The 19,252-nt window shown below is 48.1% G+C and overlaps 1 protein-coding gene and 1 pseudogene across 1 annotated transcript; both read left to right on the forward strand.

Moving 5' to 3' along the window:
- Positions 1–596: 596 nt before the first annotated feature.
- Positions 597–4,232, forward strand: LOC122913497 (annotated as a pseudogene).
- A 5,803-nt stretch (positions 4,233–10,035) lies between these two features.
- On the forward strand, positions 10,036–17,439 carry UCP2 (uncoupling protein 2). Its single transcript, XM_044258564.1, has 8 exons — positions 10,036–10,148; positions 11,143–11,300; positions 14,309–14,533; positions 14,708–14,918; positions 15,730–15,924; positions 16,014–16,115; positions 16,443–16,623; positions 16,987–17,439. The coding sequence occupies exons 3-8, from the start codon at positions 14,408–14,410 to the stop codon at positions 17,099–17,101; spliced, it is 930 nt and encodes a 309-aa protein (XP_044114499.1). The 5' UTR covers positions 10,036–10,148; positions 11,143–11,300; positions 14,309–14,407; the 3' UTR covers positions 17,102–17,439.
- Positions 17,440–19,252: the final 1,813 nt, after the last annotated feature.

The following is a 19,252-nucleotide window of genomic DNA, read 5'->3' on the forward strand; positions in this document are numbered from 1 at the left end:
CTCAGCAGGGAGCCTGCTTCCCTCTCTCTCTCTCTGCCTGCCTCTCCATCTACTTGTGATTTCTCTCTGTCAAATAAATAAATAAAATCTTTAAAAAAAAAAAGAAAGAAAGAAGGAAGGAAGGAGAGAAAGGAAGGAAGGAAGAAAGAAAAAAGTTTACTTTAAAAATGCACTTGGGGCGCCTGGGTGGCTCAGGCGGTTGGGTGTCTGCCTTTGGCTCCAGTCATGATCCTTGGGTCCTAGGATCGAGCCCTGCATCGGGCTCTCTGCTCGGCAGGGAGCCTGCTTCTCCGTCTCCCTGTGCCTGCTGCTCCCCCTGCTTGTGCTCTCTCACGCTCTCTCTGTCAAATAAATAAAATCTTTAAAAAAATTTTTTTTGTTTTAATTTAAAAAATAAATAAATAAATATGCACTTAATTTGAAAAAGGGTTCACTGGTGATCTCCAAGAAGCATGAGTGCCTGTGTATCTATGTGTGCAGGGTATCTGTATGTATGTGTGAGTGTGTGTGTATATGCAGGGCTGATGAGAGGAGCTGGCCAGGTGAAGATCTGAGGAAGTGTTCCAGGATAAGGAAACAAGCAGCCCACAGGCCCTATGGGAATGAGCTTGACATGTTCAGAGAACAGAAAGAAGGCTGTGTGTGGCTGGCATAAATTGAATGAGGTGAACGTGAGATCATTCCTTTATTCATGCATGAAATATGTAAGAGCTGTGCCAGAGGCTGAGAAGTCAGAGGACAGCCAATTGTCTGGAAAGTGTGGCAGAGAAAGGAAGGAAGGAGGAAAGCCACTGTAGAAGGGGTAGGAAAGTCCTGAGGGTTTCTTTCCACTTACACACACAGAGTAGAAGAAAGGAAAGACTGAAGATAAGGGAAATAGATTGCAGAAACAGGATCCTGGAGAAAACAGAAGAGGACAGAATAATGGGGTAATGTGGTTGGGATCACTCTGGAATGGATATGGAAAAGCCAGAAATAAAACAGCCATAAAGGTAAACATTTTGAAATGCAGAGAAGCAAAATGAAAGCATTCTCCAGTCTTCCCATCAAAATTTCAGGAATGATTATATAGGAAAGTCGGTTAGGGCCTAGAGAATTATTTATAAAAAAAGATCTTGGGGCGCCTGGGTGGCTCAGTGGTTTAGGCCTCTGCCTTTGGCTCGGGTCATGATCTTGGGGTCCTGGAATCGAGCCCCACATCGGGCTCTCTGCTCAGCGGGGAGCCTGCTTCCTCCTCTCTCTCTGCCTGCCTCTCTGACTACTTGTGATCTCTGTCTATCAAATAAAAAAAAAAATTTAAAAAAAAAGATCTTAAAAGCTCTTTCTTTCTCCCTTAAAATATAATTTAATGAACAAACTGGGTCCTCTGGTACACCCCTCGCACCGTTCTCTGTTCTCTGCCACGCTGAGCTGTCTGGAGCCCTCACCATCAGGAATTCCAAAGTGTAAGGCACCAGGCCCCTAGTGGGCTTCCCCCAGCTGTCTCAGGGCTCTCACACCATAAACATGGAGGTCCACATAAAGCACATCACCCACAGAGCAAGCTGCTAGCCAATATGTGACAGGGTCTTTAAAATTCACAGAGAAAATATGCCAAGTAGATAGTCCTCTACATACCCACCATCAGCTATGATATGGAAATATAAACATGTCAAGAAAGATGACTACAAATACTTTGAGGACCTATTATGCTCCAGATTTTTTCAGGCTTTACCTTCACCATTTATTGGATATTGTGGGTCTGAAGATAATAATATTTTTGTATCATGCTGAGGTTATAGAGGACATTTTGAAAAAAGAGAAAAGTTCTGCTTCATTGTCCAATGTTATTAGCGCTGACTGTCTACGGTTTCTTGGCATTAAAAGACAGTGGTACATTGATATTATGAATCAGTATAGATCAAATTTTTTCTTTTTTGAAATTTGGAGGAATGATCACCTACCAATAAAGCCAGTAGAAAATCCCACAGAGACATGGTAAGGAGTGTAAACTGGTCATATCACAAAAACGATGTAAAAATATGCATCTTGCCTGAGAAATATACTATAGTTAAGATCATTGATTCAGGTCAGTCCTTAACTCTCTGGATCACTAGATTATAATGTGGTGCATAGTTTACATAATAAAGGATTTATTTATTTGAACCTATCAATCTCTGATGACAATTTCATTTTTTTAAAGATTTTATTAATTTATTTGACAGAGAGAGATCTCAAGTAGGCAGAGAGGCAGGCAGAGAGAGAGAGGAGGAAGCAGGCTGCCAGTTGAGCAGAGAGCCCAATGCGGGACTCGATCCCAGGACCCTGAGATCATGACCTGAGCCGAAGGCAGCGGCTTAACCCACTGAGCCACCCAGGCGCCCTGACAATTTCATTCTCTTGAAGTTTCTGTAATGAACTGAGTGCAACATGACTAATAATTACTTTGGAACTATTGTTCTTTCAATAGATAAGCATATTAATGCTGCCGAGCTTGCAAATGTCCTCGAGATACACTTATCATTGGTTATGAATGATTTGTCCAAGTACTGCTGATTGGGCCAACTTTGTGCATAAGAAGAGACAAGTAAGAAACCGGGATCAACTTCATTATCATGGTGGAATGTACCCTCTGTAAACAAATTTAAAAGTAGTCTACATCCACAAAAGATATTCTTACCAGGGCAGGTGGAGAAAGTAGGAGTCCTGAATGAGAAGCTTTGTCAGCTCTGATACTGAAACTAGATCCAGCTGACACAGCCTGTCCAAGCAGTGCGGGTCTGTCCCCAGGATACACAAAGATACTGCTTCCCTATTTGACTCCACTATTACCTTCTTAATGATGGGAAATCTTTCACCAAAAGTTAGCAAACTCTCACAGGAGTCTCTGGACAGCTTCCTTACAGAATCAGAAAAGATTCAAAATACTTGGGAAGGACAAGCGGAGACTACAGAGACATCTTGATCCGGCACTTAGAGAAACAAATACTGTCTGTGCATTGTAATGACAACCCGATTATGTTTTCCTTCTGAATCTCTTACACTGTAAAGCCTTCTTGATTTGAACCCTACAACTTGCAGCAGACTTCTAAACAAAGATTACAAATTGCTTGTTACCATGGCTCCTCTCACTGACAGATCCAGCCCATTGGCAGGAGGACAGCTCGGCATTTTAGACCCATTATCCAGAAGTCACCACCCAAAAGTTAAATCCCCATTTTTTATTACTGTCCAAAAGTAGAAGACTTCAAAAATAGTCAGATATAATTCATGGTCATTATTAGGCACTAATAATGTCTTAGAGTCATAAACCTTAAGTAAGAGGCGCCTGGGTGGCTCAGTGGGTTAAAGCCTCTGCCTTTGGCTCAGGTCATGATCTCGGGGTCCTGGGATTGCGCCCCACATCGGGCTCTCTGCTCAGCGGGGAGCCTGCTTCCCCCTCTCTCTCTGCCTGCCTCTCTGCCTACTTGTGATCTATCAAATAAATAAATAAAATTTTTAAAAAAATAATAAACTTGAAGTAATTCCTACTTCACACATATTCACACATATTGAATGATGGGATGAGAGAAACTTTTCCCATTTGATAAAACAACTACAAGGAGAGGGGTGAGTCATAAAGCATTGCAAATATTTGGAACAGAATGAGTTTGCAGGGATTTCTGTGGTTATGTCACCATGCTCTACACTTCTAAACAACCTACAAACAGAAAACTTGGTGATGTTTCTGAGAAAAAAAGGAGAACCTGATTTAACTTCTGACTCAGAGCAAATGAACGTACAGAATCATTTGAAATAGTCACTGAGGAAGCAACTACAGATTCAACAACAAAACAGAACTCTGATGTTGCCACAACAGAAGCTGACTGGTTTCCCCTTGAGCTGTGCTTTGAAATTCCTGGTTAGCTCTGAATTAAATGAGAACGTTTGTAGGAAACCTGCTACACACAAACTTTGCAGAGAAAAAAGCCTTCAAAAACCCTATTCAGAATAAACAAACCACTCCACTCCGTTCAGAGAAAACTCTGTCTACACGTCCTTAATTTTTCATTCATTCCAGGAAAGAGATTTAACACTGGATATTCACACTGAAGCCAGTTTTTCAAGTTTGCTTTACCATCTTATGCTGGTATGGAAGTCCCACTTCCTGCAAATAATGCAATATTTAAAGACATGAAATCTTATCAGTCTTATCAGAATGGAATAGAGGGTCACCCTCCTCACTCCTCACTGCTAATCTTCACTTGCAATAATTTGATAACAACATGTGTTATTCACACTGGGTGATTTTTTTTTTCTTTTTTAAAGCTAGCTTTATAGTGACGGTCACTAAAAAGCGTCCTGCTGGGGCGCCTGGGTGGCTCAGTGGGCTAAAGCCTCTGCCTTCGGCTCAGGTCATGATTCCAGGGTCCTGGGATCGAGCCCCGCATCAGGCTCTCTGCTCAGCAGGGAGCCTGCTTCCTCCTCTCTCTCTCTCTCTGCCTGCTTCTCTGCCTACTTGTGATCTCTGTCTGTCAAATAAATAAATAAAATCTAAAAAAAAAAAAAAAAAGCTTCCTGATGGTGTAGTGTAACTTGTCACTTAAATGATGTTCAAAGTGTGTTGTGGTATAGTTTGGGAAACATTTAATATTGTTTGGCATTTGCTGACTATAGCACATCCTAATGCAACAAAGAGCTGCTTTATTCTTTTTAATATTTTATTTATTTGACAGAGAGAAAGAGCACAGGCAGGGGGAGTGGCAGGCAGAGGGGGAGGGAGAAGCAGGCTCCTCGCTGAGCAGAGAGCACAATTCAGGGCTCCATCCCAGGACCCTGAGATCATGACCCAAGCTGAAGCCAGGTGCCTAACTGACTGAGCCACCCAGATGCCCCAAACACTATGTTTGTAATGTTGAATTAGAAAAACACTGTGAAGAGTTAAAAGATGCATCTTTAAAGAAGTTAAAAGATGTATCTTTAATCAGCAATAAAAAGGAATTAAGTACTGATGCATACTACAACATAGATGAACCCTGAAAACAGAATGCTAAGTGAAGGAAGCCAGTCACAAAGGACCACATACAGTATGCTTCTACTTAACATGAAAAGTCCGAATAGATAACTCTATAGAGGGAGAAAGTAGGGCTGGGAAAGTTGGAGGTTATTGGGGCATGACAGGTAAAGGGTAAGGAGGGGTTGGGTGTTTTGAGATGATTAAAATGTTCTAAAATTGGTTGTGGTGACGGTTGCACAACTCTATACTAAAAACTGTTGACTTTCTCTCTAAATGGATGAACTGCAGAGTATATTAATTATATTTCAATAAAGCTGGTACCAGGAAAAAAAAAAGAAAAATGCAAATTGGACCTGTTAACATCCTTTCAAGGACTGCTTGTTGGACTTTGAATGAATTCTAAATGGGTTAAAAAAATTTTTTTCCCCAAAACTTCTCATAAGATGTCAGTGAATCTTTTTAGTCTGAGTTAAGACCTTAAAAAACAAGGCTAAATTATACACAACTATGCTGATTTGCATATCTTCAACAAGATTCAATTGATATACATAAGTTAAAGATATCTACTAGAATTCTTAATGTCTTGGGGCACCTGGGTGGCTCAGTAGTTAAGCATCTGCCTTTGGCTTGGGTCATGATCCCAGGGTCCTGGGTTCGAGCCCTACCTCAGGCTCCCTGCTCAGTGGGAAGCCAGCTTCTTCCATTCCCCCTGCTTGTGTTCCCTCTCTTGCTGTGTCTCTATCAAAATAAATAAAATCTTTTAAAAAAAAAAGAATTCTTAATGCCTTGTCAAACTTCTCAATACTGCATGTTTATTGTTTTATACTCTTTCTACTCTAAATACCAAGAAGTATTTTCATAAGAAGAGTTAAATCTCTTCCATTAGCTCCAAAAGCATAGGTAACAAAATATAAAATTAGACGAGATCTAGGTTTGATAAAGTAACGCATAAAATCACCATTACAATGTTCATAGTGACGGCTTATAAATGTTAGCAGTGATCATAAAGCTTATCCTTGGATCAACTCAAGATAAAAAAAAATAGTGTTGACTGCTAGAAAGTCTTTGTTTAAAAAAAGAAAGAAAGGAAGAAAAAAGAACCTAGCGTCAATTAAAAAAAAAAGATTTATTTATTTGAGAGAGAGCTTTCAAGTGGAGGAAGGGGCAGAGGAAGAGAGGAGAGAGAGAGAGAGAAGCAAACTCCCCACTAAGGGGGGGAACCTGATGGGAGGGGAGGTGGGTGTCATCCCATGACCTGAGCCAAATCGAGAGTTGGATGTTCAACCTACTGAGGCACCCAGGTGCCCCTCAATTTTTTTTTTAAAGCAGCTCTTTGTGGGTGCTTGGGTGGCTCAGTCGGTTAGGCACCTGGCTTCAGCTTGGTTCATTATCTCAGGGTCTTAGCATCGAACCCCACTATTGGGCTCTCTGCTCAGCAGGGAGCCTGCTTCTCCCTTCCCCTCTGCCTACCACTCCCCCTGCCTGTGCTCTTTCTGTCAAATAAATAAAATATTAAAAAGAATAAAGCAGCTCTTTGTTGCATTAGGATATGCTATAATCAGCAAGATGCCAAACAATATTAAATGTTTCCCAAACTATACCACAACACATTTTGATCATTTAAGTGATACGTTACACCACACCAGCAAGATGTTTTTTAGTGACCGTCACTATAAAGCTAGCTTTAAGAAAGAAAAAAATAACAGGGAGCCTGTTTCTCCCTCTCCCTTTACCCTACCCCTACCCACCCGCAATGCCCCCACTCTACTTTCTCTCTCTCATGCTCGCTCTCTCAAATAAATAAATAAAAATTTTAAATAAAAATAAATAAAATATTTTTAAAAATGCAATCAGATCATTTTGTGTTTATTTTCAGGGGTTAACATAGCCAACCTACTCAATATTTTAAAATTAACAGAGACACTTCAAGTGTCTAATATTTAATGTTTTCTCATGTTGATTTTAATAACCTAATGTTTTCAATTTTATATGGCATTTTTTAAAAGATTTTATTATTTGACAGAGATCACAAGTAGGCAGAGAGGCAGGCAGAGAGAGGAGGAAGTAGGCTCCCCGCTAAGCAGAGAGCCCCATGCGGGGCTCAATCCCAGGACCCTGGGATCATGACCTGAGCCGAAGGCAGAGGCTTTAATCCACTGAGCCACCCAGGTGCCCCTTTCTATGGCATTCTTGTGTCTTTTTCATTTTCAGGTTTCAAATAGATTGTATTTAAAATTTTTTAAGGTTTTATTTATTTATTTGACAGAGATCACAAGTAGGCAGAGACAGGCGGGGGCCGGGGGCGGGAAGCAGTCTCCCTGATGAGCAGAGAGCCTGATGCAGGATTGGATCCCAGGACCCTGAGATCATTACCTGAGCCAAAGGCAGAGGCTTAACCCACTGAGCCACCCAGACGCTCCTGTATTTAAAGTTTTAAAGTTCCAAAACTGTAAATACAGTAAACTGTTTTCTGGTATGATTATCAACATTATAAACTTTGTCAGCTTAATTATTGGCACATATATTTACAACTAAACTGGGGTATATATATATATATATATATTCAATGAAACAGATGTGAAACAAGTTTTTAAAATGCACTGACCTGTATGCATACATTCTCTAATCTGTCTACAAGATCTTTAACGACTCAGACAATAGGCTTGCTAAATGTCCAGGGGTACAGTGTCTATAGCATTACTCTAATCTGCCTGGCTCCATCCAAAATAAAAGAGCATTTGGGGGTTCTGTTGTTTATTTTTTCGTTTTCAAACTCTTGTGTTGAATTTTTTTTAAGATTTATTAAAAAAAAAGAAAAAGATTATATTTATTGAGAGATCACAAGTAGGCAGAGAGAGAGAGAGAGACTCCCTGCTGAGCAGAGAGCCCGATGCAGGGCTGGATCCCAGGATCCTGAGATCATGACCTGAGCCAAAGGCAGAGGCTTAACCCACTGAGCCACCCAGGCGCCCCTAGAGAATTTAACAGGATTTGTTCTTTTTTTTTTTTTTTTAAGATTTTATTTATTTGACAGAGAGAGATCACAAGTAGGCAGAGAGGCAGGCAGAGAGAGAGAGAGGGAAACAGGCTCCCCGCTGAGCAGAGAACCCGATGATGCAGGACTCGATCCCAGGACCCTGAGATCATGACCTGAGCCGAAGGCAGCGGCTTAACCCACTGAGCCACCCAGGCGCCCCAACAGGATTTGTTCTTAAGGGATCCACGCAGGGTCCTGGGAATCTCTACTTCTCTTTTTAAGTGTTCACAAGTGATCCTTTTAACAGCCCTTGAATTTTGCCAGGAATGATTAAACATTTCATGGGTATGCAGTCTTTGGAACTCAGATTCTTCCATTTGGGCAGTCAGGGTGACACTCTCATCTTCAGGCCTTTAGATGCATCCTGTTCTGTCTCCTCAAGTTCAGCAGTTTCACCACCAGTCACAGGACATCCTGGGAATCATTTCGTCACAGCAACAGACAGAAGCTTGTGCAAAAGCTAGACCAGCTAGTGGATGGGAGCCTCCACAGGGCCAGAAAAAATTCTCTGGCTTGACTTCTCAGTTTCCACTTTTGTTTTCTGCTTCTGCCAGGACCACGTGCTTGGTGTTTTTCTTTCCTGCTATAATTATCCGGGCCCATTCCAGTTATTCTCAGCTGACAACTTCTGCTTGTGGACAATTCAGAAAACAAACCCATGGAACCTGATAAACCAGGGTTTAAGTCGCGGCTCACCACTTCCTAGCTGTGTGACATTAGGTAGATGATTTAACCCCTTTGGGACTCTTTCCTCATCTGTAAAATTTAGGTTAATATCAGCTTCACAAGATTATGCTAAGTATTCACTCTGAACGTGAACCTGGTAATTGTAGTCAGCAAATGTTCATCTCCCCCCATCCTCCCATTAGGCTTTCCCACGCATCTTCAACAGCAGCCCAAAAGGCACGCACTGAGCCTCTAGTCGCCCTTTGGAGTGTTGTGATAATAAATATATAGAAAATAGCTTCCTGCTCTCGAGAATTTTACAATCTAGTCAGTAAAACCGCTTCCACTACCTCAGTCAATCCCTCAAAACAGTCCTGAGAGGCTGAAAGATGAGAAGAGGAAGAAAGGGACAGAGAGGCGTACTAGGCGAGAAGAGTCCTATCTCCTTCTACTCCCCAAACGCCGTATTTGTTCCAGCCACAGTACCCAACTGCTGGTTTTTTACGTGCCTGTCGCCGGGAGAAGACCGCCAGCCCCCTGAAGGCGAGCCAGGTTCAGCTCATCTAAATCAATTTCTCATCTCGGGGCTGGGCGAGCAGCAGGCCCGGGCCCTGTTCCGCCTACGCTCTCGCGCGGCGCAGGCCCGAGCACTCGGCTGCAAGTGGGGGCGGGAGCGTCACGCTCTGCGCCCGCGTCCCACCCAGGTCGGAAAATCCCCCGGGTCCCCAGGGCAAAGCAGGGGTGCGGCGGGAGACAGAGGGAAGACCAGCCGTGCCGCGCGGCCGTTAGCGGTTAACCGCCACTGGCCGCTGCAGTCCGGATTGGCTCCTTCCGCGAGCAACGCGGCGGCTTTAACCAATCGCCAGCGGTCGGGAGGCCACGCCCAGCCAGAGCGGCGGAAGGCGGGCGTCCTGTTTGCCTGGTCCGGGGGTCGCGGACTGGGCTGGTCAAGCAGGGAGTGCTCTCCACCCGACCCTCTGGGGGCGCTGTTAGAAAGAACCCTGGCGGGGTGCAGGGGTAGAGAGGCTTGTGTGACCCTGGACAGGCTCTGTTCCTTTCCAGGCGTCAGCCTTGCCATTCTCAGCAGGAGGTTGGCGGACCGCGGGGGAGGGGGATATGAGGCGGAGCGACGGAGTGACCCTGCGGGCGCACGAATGGATAGACGCGGGAATCCGCCTGCATGGCAGGAGAGTGGAGGAAGACGCGCAGAGAACCTTGGGCGTGACTGCCCTTGCGGAAAGGCGGGGGCTAGAAGGTCACCTCCCTTGACCCCACCAGAGTCCAGAGGCTCCGTCGCGCAGGCCCCGCCCCCACAGGCCCCGCCCCCCAGACAGAAACCGCCCAGCAGGCCCGGGGGACCCCCACTGTAAGCTCGCCAGCGGCGCTCTAGGACCGAGTACCGTCTGCTCCCTCCACGCGTTCGCAGCCAACAAACAGAGCCGCCGGCACTCGTGTTCTCCCTGCTGCCGGGTGAGCCTGGGCCCCGCCCGCCCCAGCCCTGCGCCCGCTACACCTGCGGCAAGCCCGCAACCCGGCGACGCGGATCCGCGCCCTTCCCTCTCTTTAACTGCCCTCCTCTTCTCCCAGCCTATCTTGTATTTTTCTTCTCTCTCCTCTTTTTCCTTATCTCTCTTCTTTCACTCTTTTCCTCTCTCCTTTTTGTTCTTTCCGCTCAGGTTCAGTTGCCTGTAATTAAAGCCTCCTCTTCCACTCTCTCCGCTCGGCCTGGATGCCCAGCCCCGGCTTGGGTGGGGGGGCCTTCCGCGTGTCCACGATGATCTGAATGGCCTTCCCCTCCCGAGGAAGAGGAGGTTTTGAGTTTTTGAGTAGGGCCTGCCTCCAGCCCTTCTATCCTCCTCACAGTCCGCACCTGGGGCCTAGCGGACTCTCAAGAGAGGCTTTGACCTATCATGACCTTTTTACAACAGTTCCTTTCGTCAGAGTCGGCTGTGTCGGGGAGTGCTTTTACAGAGAGTGCCACTAAAGCAGAAATCTCGAAGGCAGTAAATGCGTGATACCAAGCAGACTGGGGAGGGGGTACTCCTGGGTTCATCCCCCACACACACACACAGTTTGTGCACTTAATTAGTCCCCAGCTGCCGTGGATGAAATGGACCCTGTTCCTTTCTCCTCCCCACCTCCCAGCTTAAGGACTGTGGGTTTTTGTGCCTCTGGCAGGTGGCTCTTTCCTTGCTGGAGTGTGATCCTTTAAGAAAGATTTCCCTTTCTAAACCATCCTCTTGGGGCGCCTGGGTGGCTCAGTCGGTTGAGCCTTGGACTGTGGGCTTCTGCTCAGGTCAGGATCCGGGGGTGTGGGTTCCAGCTGGTATTGAGCTCTGTGCTCAGCAGGGAGCGGGCTTGAGGTTTTCTCCCTCCCTCTGCCCCTCCCCCCGGGCATATGATCTCTCTCTCTCTCTCTCTTTCTCTAAAATAAATAAACTCTCTTCTTTGCCCTCATCCACAGGACACATAGTATGTCTATTAGGTGTTTCGTCTCCCAGCCATTTTCTATGGAAAACCAAGGGGATCGGGCCATGATAGCTACTGGCAGCTTTGAAGAATGGGATGCCTTTAGAGAAGCCTGATCTTCAAAGGCCTCAGCGTGAGACCATACAAAGCCGGGTAAGAGTACAGTCTGAGGCAGGAGTCTCCTGCTGCCTACAGCAGCAGCCTTTTGGCCTGGGGCCAGGCGTCTGTAGAATATTAGCAAAAATACCCCCCCCCAAGTGAAGTTGCTCTTCAGAGTTCACAAAGCACTTTCATATATTCCTGCTCTCATTCTGTCCTTTAATCTGACCTTGACAAGCCAGGGATGGTGGTCCCCCATATTTACAAAGGAAAAAATTGAAGCCTAGATGGGATAGTGATTAGCCCTTGGTCATCCTGGAAGTCTGCAGCAGAGCTAGGATAGACTCTTTCCAGGCTTAAGTATTACACTTCTTAGTGATGAAGTTCTCGAACCTACGTGAGGTTCAGTGGGGTGAGGTTCGGAGCCCACGGCTAAAGAAAGAATTCTTACGACGTCTCTGGTGCAAAAAGGTGGTTTATTAGAGCACGGGGACAGGACCCGTGGGCAGGCAGAGATGCGGCTGCCCCGAGCCTGTGAGGAGTGTCTGGTTATATACACAGGAGTTGGGTAGGTGAGGACAAAGGGGTGTTCAGAAGAGCTATCGGGGCAAAGAATACTATCAGGATATTGAAGTCTGGTTACTATCAAGCCAAGGCCACTTTCCCTCTAACGAGGCACTAACATAAAGACAATTGGGAGTCTCCTGGTGGAATGTTACATTCCTGCTATCAAGTGTCCTTGTGAGTGAGATTTAGGTTTTGAAAGAAATTTAACTTTATTTACTTTTCCTTTTACCTCCGTCTCCTTCGGTTTCTCATGGAGGGGAGGGTGGCATTAGGGCTTGAGAAACTGAGTTCTGTGTCCTTGGAAATTGGGCTATTGATAAGGTAACTTCTTTGTAAATCTCAAGGACATTTGCAAACAAAGGGAGACTCCTGTCTTACAGGACTGTGATCTGCAATATAACCATTTGTTCTTCTTTCAGGGCAGTCAGGGGTGCCTGAGGAATGTCACACATATTATTAAGGGGAGTGGGTGGAGAGGGGGTGCAAGGCGCCAGCCCCTGCTCCCTCCTCAGCCAGCCTTCTGCTCCCTCATCATTAGTAGGGTCTTTACCACCAATGACCCCATACTCATGCCTCTGAAGGACCTGGGCAAACCCACAGCAACATTTGAAATGGCAAGTGAGCCTCTGTGCACCTATCTTGGAGATGGACAGGGGCTGGGTCTTGTTCTTCTCTGCCCTTTGCAGCACTGCAGCCTAGCTCAGGGTCAGGACACGATTGACCCCAGAGAAGGGATATGGTTTGCCTGAACCTTCTCAGAACTGTCAGATTGGCATGAGAGAACTTGGGTGTTAGACTTCCTTGCAAAAGCCCTACCTATGCCGGGGCTGAGAAAACAGTGAGAGAGAAATGTTCTGGACACCAGCGCAAAGCAAATTGCATAAGCTTTGGAGCCTATACACGTGGCTCTGGCTAAGCTCCCTTCTCTGACATGGAAGTAAGGCAGCCACCTCACAGGGCTGCTCTGAGGAGTGAGCTAACAGTGCTCCCGCCGGTGAGGTGGGGAAGGTATGGAACACGTCCTGGGGGATAGTTAGGTCAGGCAGGGAACCTGGGGCATCTGAAGCACCTTCATCAACCCGTTCTGCCGTATGACTCCCAATCTTCACTGAGCCTCATGTGGCCAGTTTCCAGGGAAACTCAAATAAGACCAGGTCTGGCCTGTAGGAGCTTTGAGTACAGCTGAGTGGTGAGGAGCCTCTGGATTTCACTGTTTGCCCCAGCTACCTGGAGTGAGCAGCCCAGGAAGAAGCAGCTGTTTGCTTCCATGGGTCTTTGTGTACTCAACGGACTCCAACCACATCCTCCTCTTTCTGGCCAGCATTTCACTCATGGCCCCAGTGACAAGGGTGGCCAATCAGGCTGGGCTCAGAGCAGCTGCTCCTGAAGTCAGAGAAGGGAGCTCAGCGAAGAGAGAAGCAGGTCACCCTCCCCCACTGGGCCGCTGGGCTCACTTCCTCCCCAGCCCGTGGGGGCAGCAGAGAAGGGTGTTGTTCCAACTTTGAGAACAAAATGGAGTGTTTGGTTTCCTGTTTCACTCTTAAGAGCTCTGACCTGCACCTCCCCAAGCCTGCCCTTCCTGTGAAGATGGTGGATCCCCTGTGTTGAAGGAGAGGAAACTGGCCAGAGAAGGAGCCAGTTTTCCCTGCATCACACAGTAGTCCAGGGGGAGAGTGTCCAGGGCCTATGTACCTGCTCTCACCCCTGAGAGTTGCCCAGGATCCTTCAAGGCCCAGCTAAATATCACCTTTTCCGATCACACACTCTTCCTTACCTCTCTCCTGATGGAGTTAGTTGTTCCCTCCCCATTTTGAGAGTATGTCCTACAGGCCCCAAATGCAGCTTGAATTACCTGCCCATCCCCTATGCCAGACAGTAAGAACCCTCTGGGGTGACCTAGTCTCCTGCCTCTCAGTAAATCAACGCCCAGCAAAGCAGTCTTGAAGGAATAACTCTAGAGAGCCCCAGTGTGCTGGCTTGGGAAGAGAATGAGAATAGTGGGCTTGGAAAGGGTTGAACTGGTCTTGCCATTTTTTTTTTTTCCCCCTAGACTTAGGCGATTTCAGACCTGTAGGAACCTCTCCTGCTTAAGAAATCCAGGACATAAGCCTGTGAGTTTGTGCCTGTTAGGTCTTGGTCTGACCGCAACATTTTCCCCACTTCTGCCTGTCTTCCAGACCTGCGGAAGCAGGAATGTGGGCATCACCAGTGAGCTCTCTGCACCCAGCAGACAGAAAGCTGGGGCATTGACTCAGAGGCACTGACTTACCCACTAAGATAGCCAAGAGCCGGACTCTCCCTGTAAGTCCGGGAAAAGGAGAGGCCACTTCACAAGATGTGTTCTCCCCAAGCAGGAATTGCTTCTCCAGAGCTCACGAGGTTGCTCTGGTTCTTGCTTAGGGACGTGGTACTGTCAGGGAAGGTAGGGGTGGGGTGGTGAGCAGGGAAGGACTGGGCATACTGCTGCTAATGGGACTTCTTTCTCCTTGGCTTAGATTCCGGCAGAGTTCCTCTGTCTCGTCTTGTTGCTGCCTGAAAGTGTTCCATTTACCACTCTTTTTCCATCTCCTGGGAGGTAGCGGGACATCAGCATTATGGTTGGGTTCAAGGCTACAGATGTACCCCCTACTGCCACGGTGAAGTTCCTGGGGGCTGGCACAGCTGCATGCATTGCAGATCTCATCACCTTTCCTCTGGACACGGCGAAAGTCCGGCTGCAGGTGAGGGGATGAAGCCTGGGGTTCTTGATATTGTCTGGTTTGCTCTGCCCCAAGATACAGATTACTTAAGGGCCAGGGAAATGTTTAGAACTGTAAACTTTGGAGCATAGGGATGGCAGGAGATGGAGAGTGCAACCTGCCTTATCCATATAACCACCCACCTTGACCTTGCAGATCCAAGGAGAGAGGCAGGGGCCAGTGCGGGCTGCGGCCAGCACCCAGTACCGCGGCGTGCTTGGCACCATTCTGACCATGGTGCGCACCGAGGGCCCCCGCAGCCTCTACAGTGGGCTGGTCGCCGGCCTGCAGCGCCAAATGAGCTTTGCCTCCGTCCGCATCGGCCTCTACGACTCTGTCAAGCAGTTCTACACCAAGGGTTCTGAGCGTGAGTGTGGGACTGGGCCATAGGCCCCTTGGCCTTTTCTTCATTGTGATGATTGATCCATCAAATCATCCTTGATTGATGATTTGCTGCATAGCCCCTTTAGGCTTCCAGATCCTTGGGCTAGTCAGAGGAACTGAGAACTGGAAGGGACCTTGATTCCTAATGATTCCTGAACACCTGGGCTGTGCTAAGCTCTGCAGGGCATTGTCCCAGGACAGTCCTCACAACTGCTCTGAGAGTAGATGGCATTATCTCCAGATGAAAAGACTTGAGTCTTCTTGGTGGAAAGGACTTGGCCAAGAGCACACAATGGGGAACCAGAAAAACACAGCTAGGACTTTTGCCTCCAAGGCCACTCTTCCATTTCATCTCCTCAGCATGCCTTGCCCACCCTCCATTTTACACATGTGGAAACTGAGAACCCAGATCAAAAGGTTGGCTTTTCCCAAGATTACAGGACCCAGAGAAATAAATCTGGCATGAGATGCCAAGTCTTAACAGGTCCCAGGCCTTGAGAAGGCCACTTCTCTCTGAGCCTTGTTTTTCACATTTGTCAAATGGAAAGGACTGATTTCTCAGGGCATGTAACCTCTTGAGCTAAGTCTCACTTTGTCCTGTTCTTGCTGTGACCCTGTGCATAGCAAGTAATAGACCTCCACAGTGTTACTTTTCTTTGATGCAAAGAGTTTTTCGAGCAAGAGCTTATCTGAATCCTATTCCCAAAAGGCCAGAGATGAGGTGGTTTTGGTGAGGAGAAGTGGAAAGTGAGTCCAACCCCCCCCAGGCACTGACCCCCACGGTTTTCCCACAGATGCCAGCATCGGGAGCCGCCTCCTGGCAGGCAGCACCACAGGTGCCTTGGCTGTGGCTGTGGCCCAGCCCACAGATGTAGTAAAGGTCCGGTTCCAGGCTCAAGCCCGGGCTGGAAGTGGCCGGAGATACCAAAGCACTGTTGATGCCTACAAGACCATCGCCCGAGAGGAAGGGTTCCGAGGACTCTGGAAAGGTTTGTGTCTGTGTATCAGGTGTTTCTTCTCCCCCATCCTCCTTCTCCCCTAGTCTCTGGTTTCACATTGGTACTCTTTCCTCCTGTAGGAACCTCTCCCAATGTTGCTCGTAATGCCATTGTCAACTGTGCTGAGCTGGTGACCTACGATCTCATCAAGGATGCCCTCCTGAAGGCCAACCTCATGACAGGTGAGTTAGAGTGGTGCTGGGTCTCGTCTTTCCTACCATCTGGGAGCAGATGCGGGAGTCTGGTTGCCTGAGGACTACATCTTTTCATCCTCCTTCCCCTATGCTTGTGGAATGAGTTTAGATTTACCATATTGAAGCCTGCTGGGATGTAGCTCCCACTTTGCACACTGAGGCACTGAGGCAAAAGGACTCTTAGGTCATCAGGAGAAGTCCCAGCTGGAGTCTCTCTCTAAAACCATCAGACCCCTAAGCTATTTTAATAATCCCTTTCCTTCTGGAGTGATGGGGTAAGGAGTTCTGACCGCCTCTCCTGCTCGTCCTTGGCAGATGACCTCCCTTGCCACTTCACTTCCGCCTTCGGGGCGGGCTTCTGCACCACTGTCATCGCCTCCCCTGTCGATGTGGTCAAGACAAGATACATGAACTCTGCCCTGGGCCAGTACAGCAGCGCTGGCCACTGTGCCCTCACCATGCTCCAGAAGGAGGGTCCTCGAGCCTTCTACAAAGGGTGAGCCTTTGATCCGTCCCATCCAATTTGAAGCCCCCTGGCTGCCCATACCTACACACAGATGGGAGAGAACCACCTGCAACCAGGTGTCAAGCTCTTCTGATCCTGGTATTTCACCAGCATTTTCTCATGCTCTTAACTACTTCTAGAATTGTCATCCCTACTTTGTCGGTACTAAAATGGAGACTCCCAGGGGATTCTTGGCTGACAGCCACACAGCTGTGGGCCTGTGTTCCCTGAGCGCTCAACCTCCTTGGGGGCAGAGCAGCTGGGTTGGATTGGATACCATGGGTGAGTGGGAGGTGGGAGTGCCCTCAGGAGTCACCAGATTACCCTCTGTGACCTGTGTTTTCTCTCTTCTAGGTTCATGCCCTCCTTTCTCCGTTTGGGTTCCTGGAACGTGGTGATGTTTGTCACCTATGAGCAGCTCAAACGGGCCCTCATGGCTACCCGAACTTCCCGCGAGGCTCCCTTCTGAGCGTCTCCTGCTGCTGAGCCCACCACCTCTAGCTTTGGCTTTGGCTTTGGCTCAGCTCTAGCCAGGCCGTGCTTCCCTTCCCTCTCTCCTCACCCCTTCCTTCTACTCCCTTTCCCACCACCTCCCTTTCCTCTCCCCACATTCTCACCCTTCTTCCCTACCTCATCTCCCCATCGCCTCTCAGTCCCAATAGAGTTGACCCCAGCTGACACTGTAAGAGGCCTGGCATCAGCCAGGATCCCAAGCCTTCAGTTTCTTGAAAAGTTAAGCCCAGCTCTTTGTTCTGCCCCCAAGCCCAGCCCAGCCAGCATGTCACCCATAAAACAGGTTCAACCTTGGTGTCTCTTCCCTCTCTCATAGCTCTTACAGAGGTTTTGGTCCAGTGGGCCCTTTTGGCACCTAACTTAGAAAGATACGACCCACCTTCTGCTTCCAGCATCCAATCTGAGGCCCATAGAGGTCATCCTGTCCATTTCTCTTCCCAGAGGAGGCCCTGGGCTTAGATGGCCAGTGAAGGAGCAGCCGGGGCAGCAGTGGCTTCACTCGCACCAGGTCACGTCACCCATGCCTGGTACTCTAGCACCTGCCTTTCTAAACCCTCCAGCTGGCCCCTGTTTATCTGCAAAGTTAGTGTGTTCCTGTCTGCCCTACATTGCCTGTGCTTCTTGGAAGATTTAGAGAACTTGGGAACCTTAGATGCTATGAACTTAGTTTATTCCATTCTACAAATGAGAAACCTTCTCAAAGTCCCAGACCTAGTGAGGCAAAGTCAGGCCACTTCTTGTCCTCCAGTCATGCCCTTAGGGGGTGGTACTCCTGCACTGGTGGGACATGCTGCAAGGCGAACAGGTGGCCTCAACCTGAGGATACTTTTCATTTGGAGTCTCAGCCTCTCCCTGGGCTCGAGATCCCAAGGAGGCAGTGCCAAGACAGGACTTAGGCTGCACACGGTGTCAACCTCCCTGTCCCTAGCACCTGTCCTCAGACAGGAAAGCAGATTCTATATCTGTTTCAAGAGGTTGGGTACTCTGAAGTCCCGGGATGCTGAGGCATCTTGTGCAGAGGTAGGCCCATTTTATAGCTGCTGGAAGAAGATGAAGGTTGAGACCAGTCATGCAAGCAAAGACATACAGGAAGTCAGCAACTGAATGGGGGCCAGTCAGACTCCTCCGTCCCCTCGTGGACTTCTCACGCAGGGACCAGTGCTATAGTCCTTTGGAAGGTGTTGGGCAGCTGTAGAGCCAGGCTCAGAGAACATGACTCCCCTTTTCCAGCTGCCTAAAGCAGCTAATACTACTACTCCTTCCCCACTGGTCAGAGCTGGAGGCTCAGCCCTTCAGTGCTTTGGCAAGGGGTCCAGGATATTAGACTGGTTCTCGGGGACAGAAGGAGGGCCCAGGATTCCTCACCTACTTCCTAGCATCTGACAAATTGAGCTGGGGTCTCAGTCCCTGAGAGAGACAGGGTTGGGTGCCATGAACAGAGCCAAAGTGAAGGTGGTAAGCAGCCCAGTGGGGCTATTGTCTGCTGGGCTGCAGGGAATCAGCATAAATGGAGGACCAACCCTCCTGCACCCTAATTCTCATGTTAGTCCTGGGAGGCAGGACTCGCTGTTAATGCACCAGAGGAAAGGGTCAATTTGTTGCCCTAGGCATGTCAGCTGATACCACTCACCAGCCTTATGTCCCAGATACTAGGATGGACACAAGGCCACCGGGTGCCATCATGGTTCTGGGCATGATCCTGGGACAGTGAGAAGCTTGGGGAGGTGGCAGAAACCACTGGGAAGCATATCTGTAAGCCTCAGTAATTCAGTAACCAGTCCTCACGGCCTATAAAATGAATATATGCCAAGCCAGGCTGCTTTGCCTGCCATATGAGGTAGCACCAAAGATCACGGAGGTAATAGAAATCTCATAAAGGTCTTTCATCAGACCTAAAAGCCCGCTTCCTTCAGAGCCTCACCATGAAAAGGCTAGAGGCAGGCTTTGCTGCTGGCCTAGAGGAGACACAACACGGGCACCACACTCCCTCATCCACTTGCTCACTGTCAGCAGAGGGCAGCTGGCACCACCCCTCCACCAGCCGTGCCTCAGGGCAGAGTCCACTTCACCTAGTTTCCATAAGGCCCACAAGACCAGGATTGTAATC

The sequence above is a fragment of the Neovison vison genome, chromosome 7, assembly GCF_020171115.1.
Source record: "Neovison vison isolate M4711 chromosome 7, ASM_NN_V1, whole genome shotgun sequence".
NCBI classification, from domain to species: Eukaryota; Metazoa; Chordata; class Mammalia; order Carnivora; family Mustelidae; genus Neogale; species Neogale vison.

What these genes read in the sequence shown, in the direction of transcription:
- UCP2 (XM_044258564.1), top strand. Translation starts at nt 14,408, where the DNA reads ATGGTTGGGTTCAAGGCTACAGATGTACCCCCTACTGCCACGGTGAAG. An exon ending in GTTCCGAGGACTCTGGAAAG is followed by an intron (nt 15,925 to 16,013) that starts GTTTGTGTCTGT and finishes TTCCTCCTGTAG; the next exon opens with GAACCTCTCCCAATGTTGCT. An exon ending in GAAGGCCAACCTCATGACAG is followed by an intron (nt 16,116 to 16,442) that starts GTGAGTTAGAGT and finishes CGTCCTTGGCAG; the next exon opens with ATGACCTCCCTTGCCACTTC.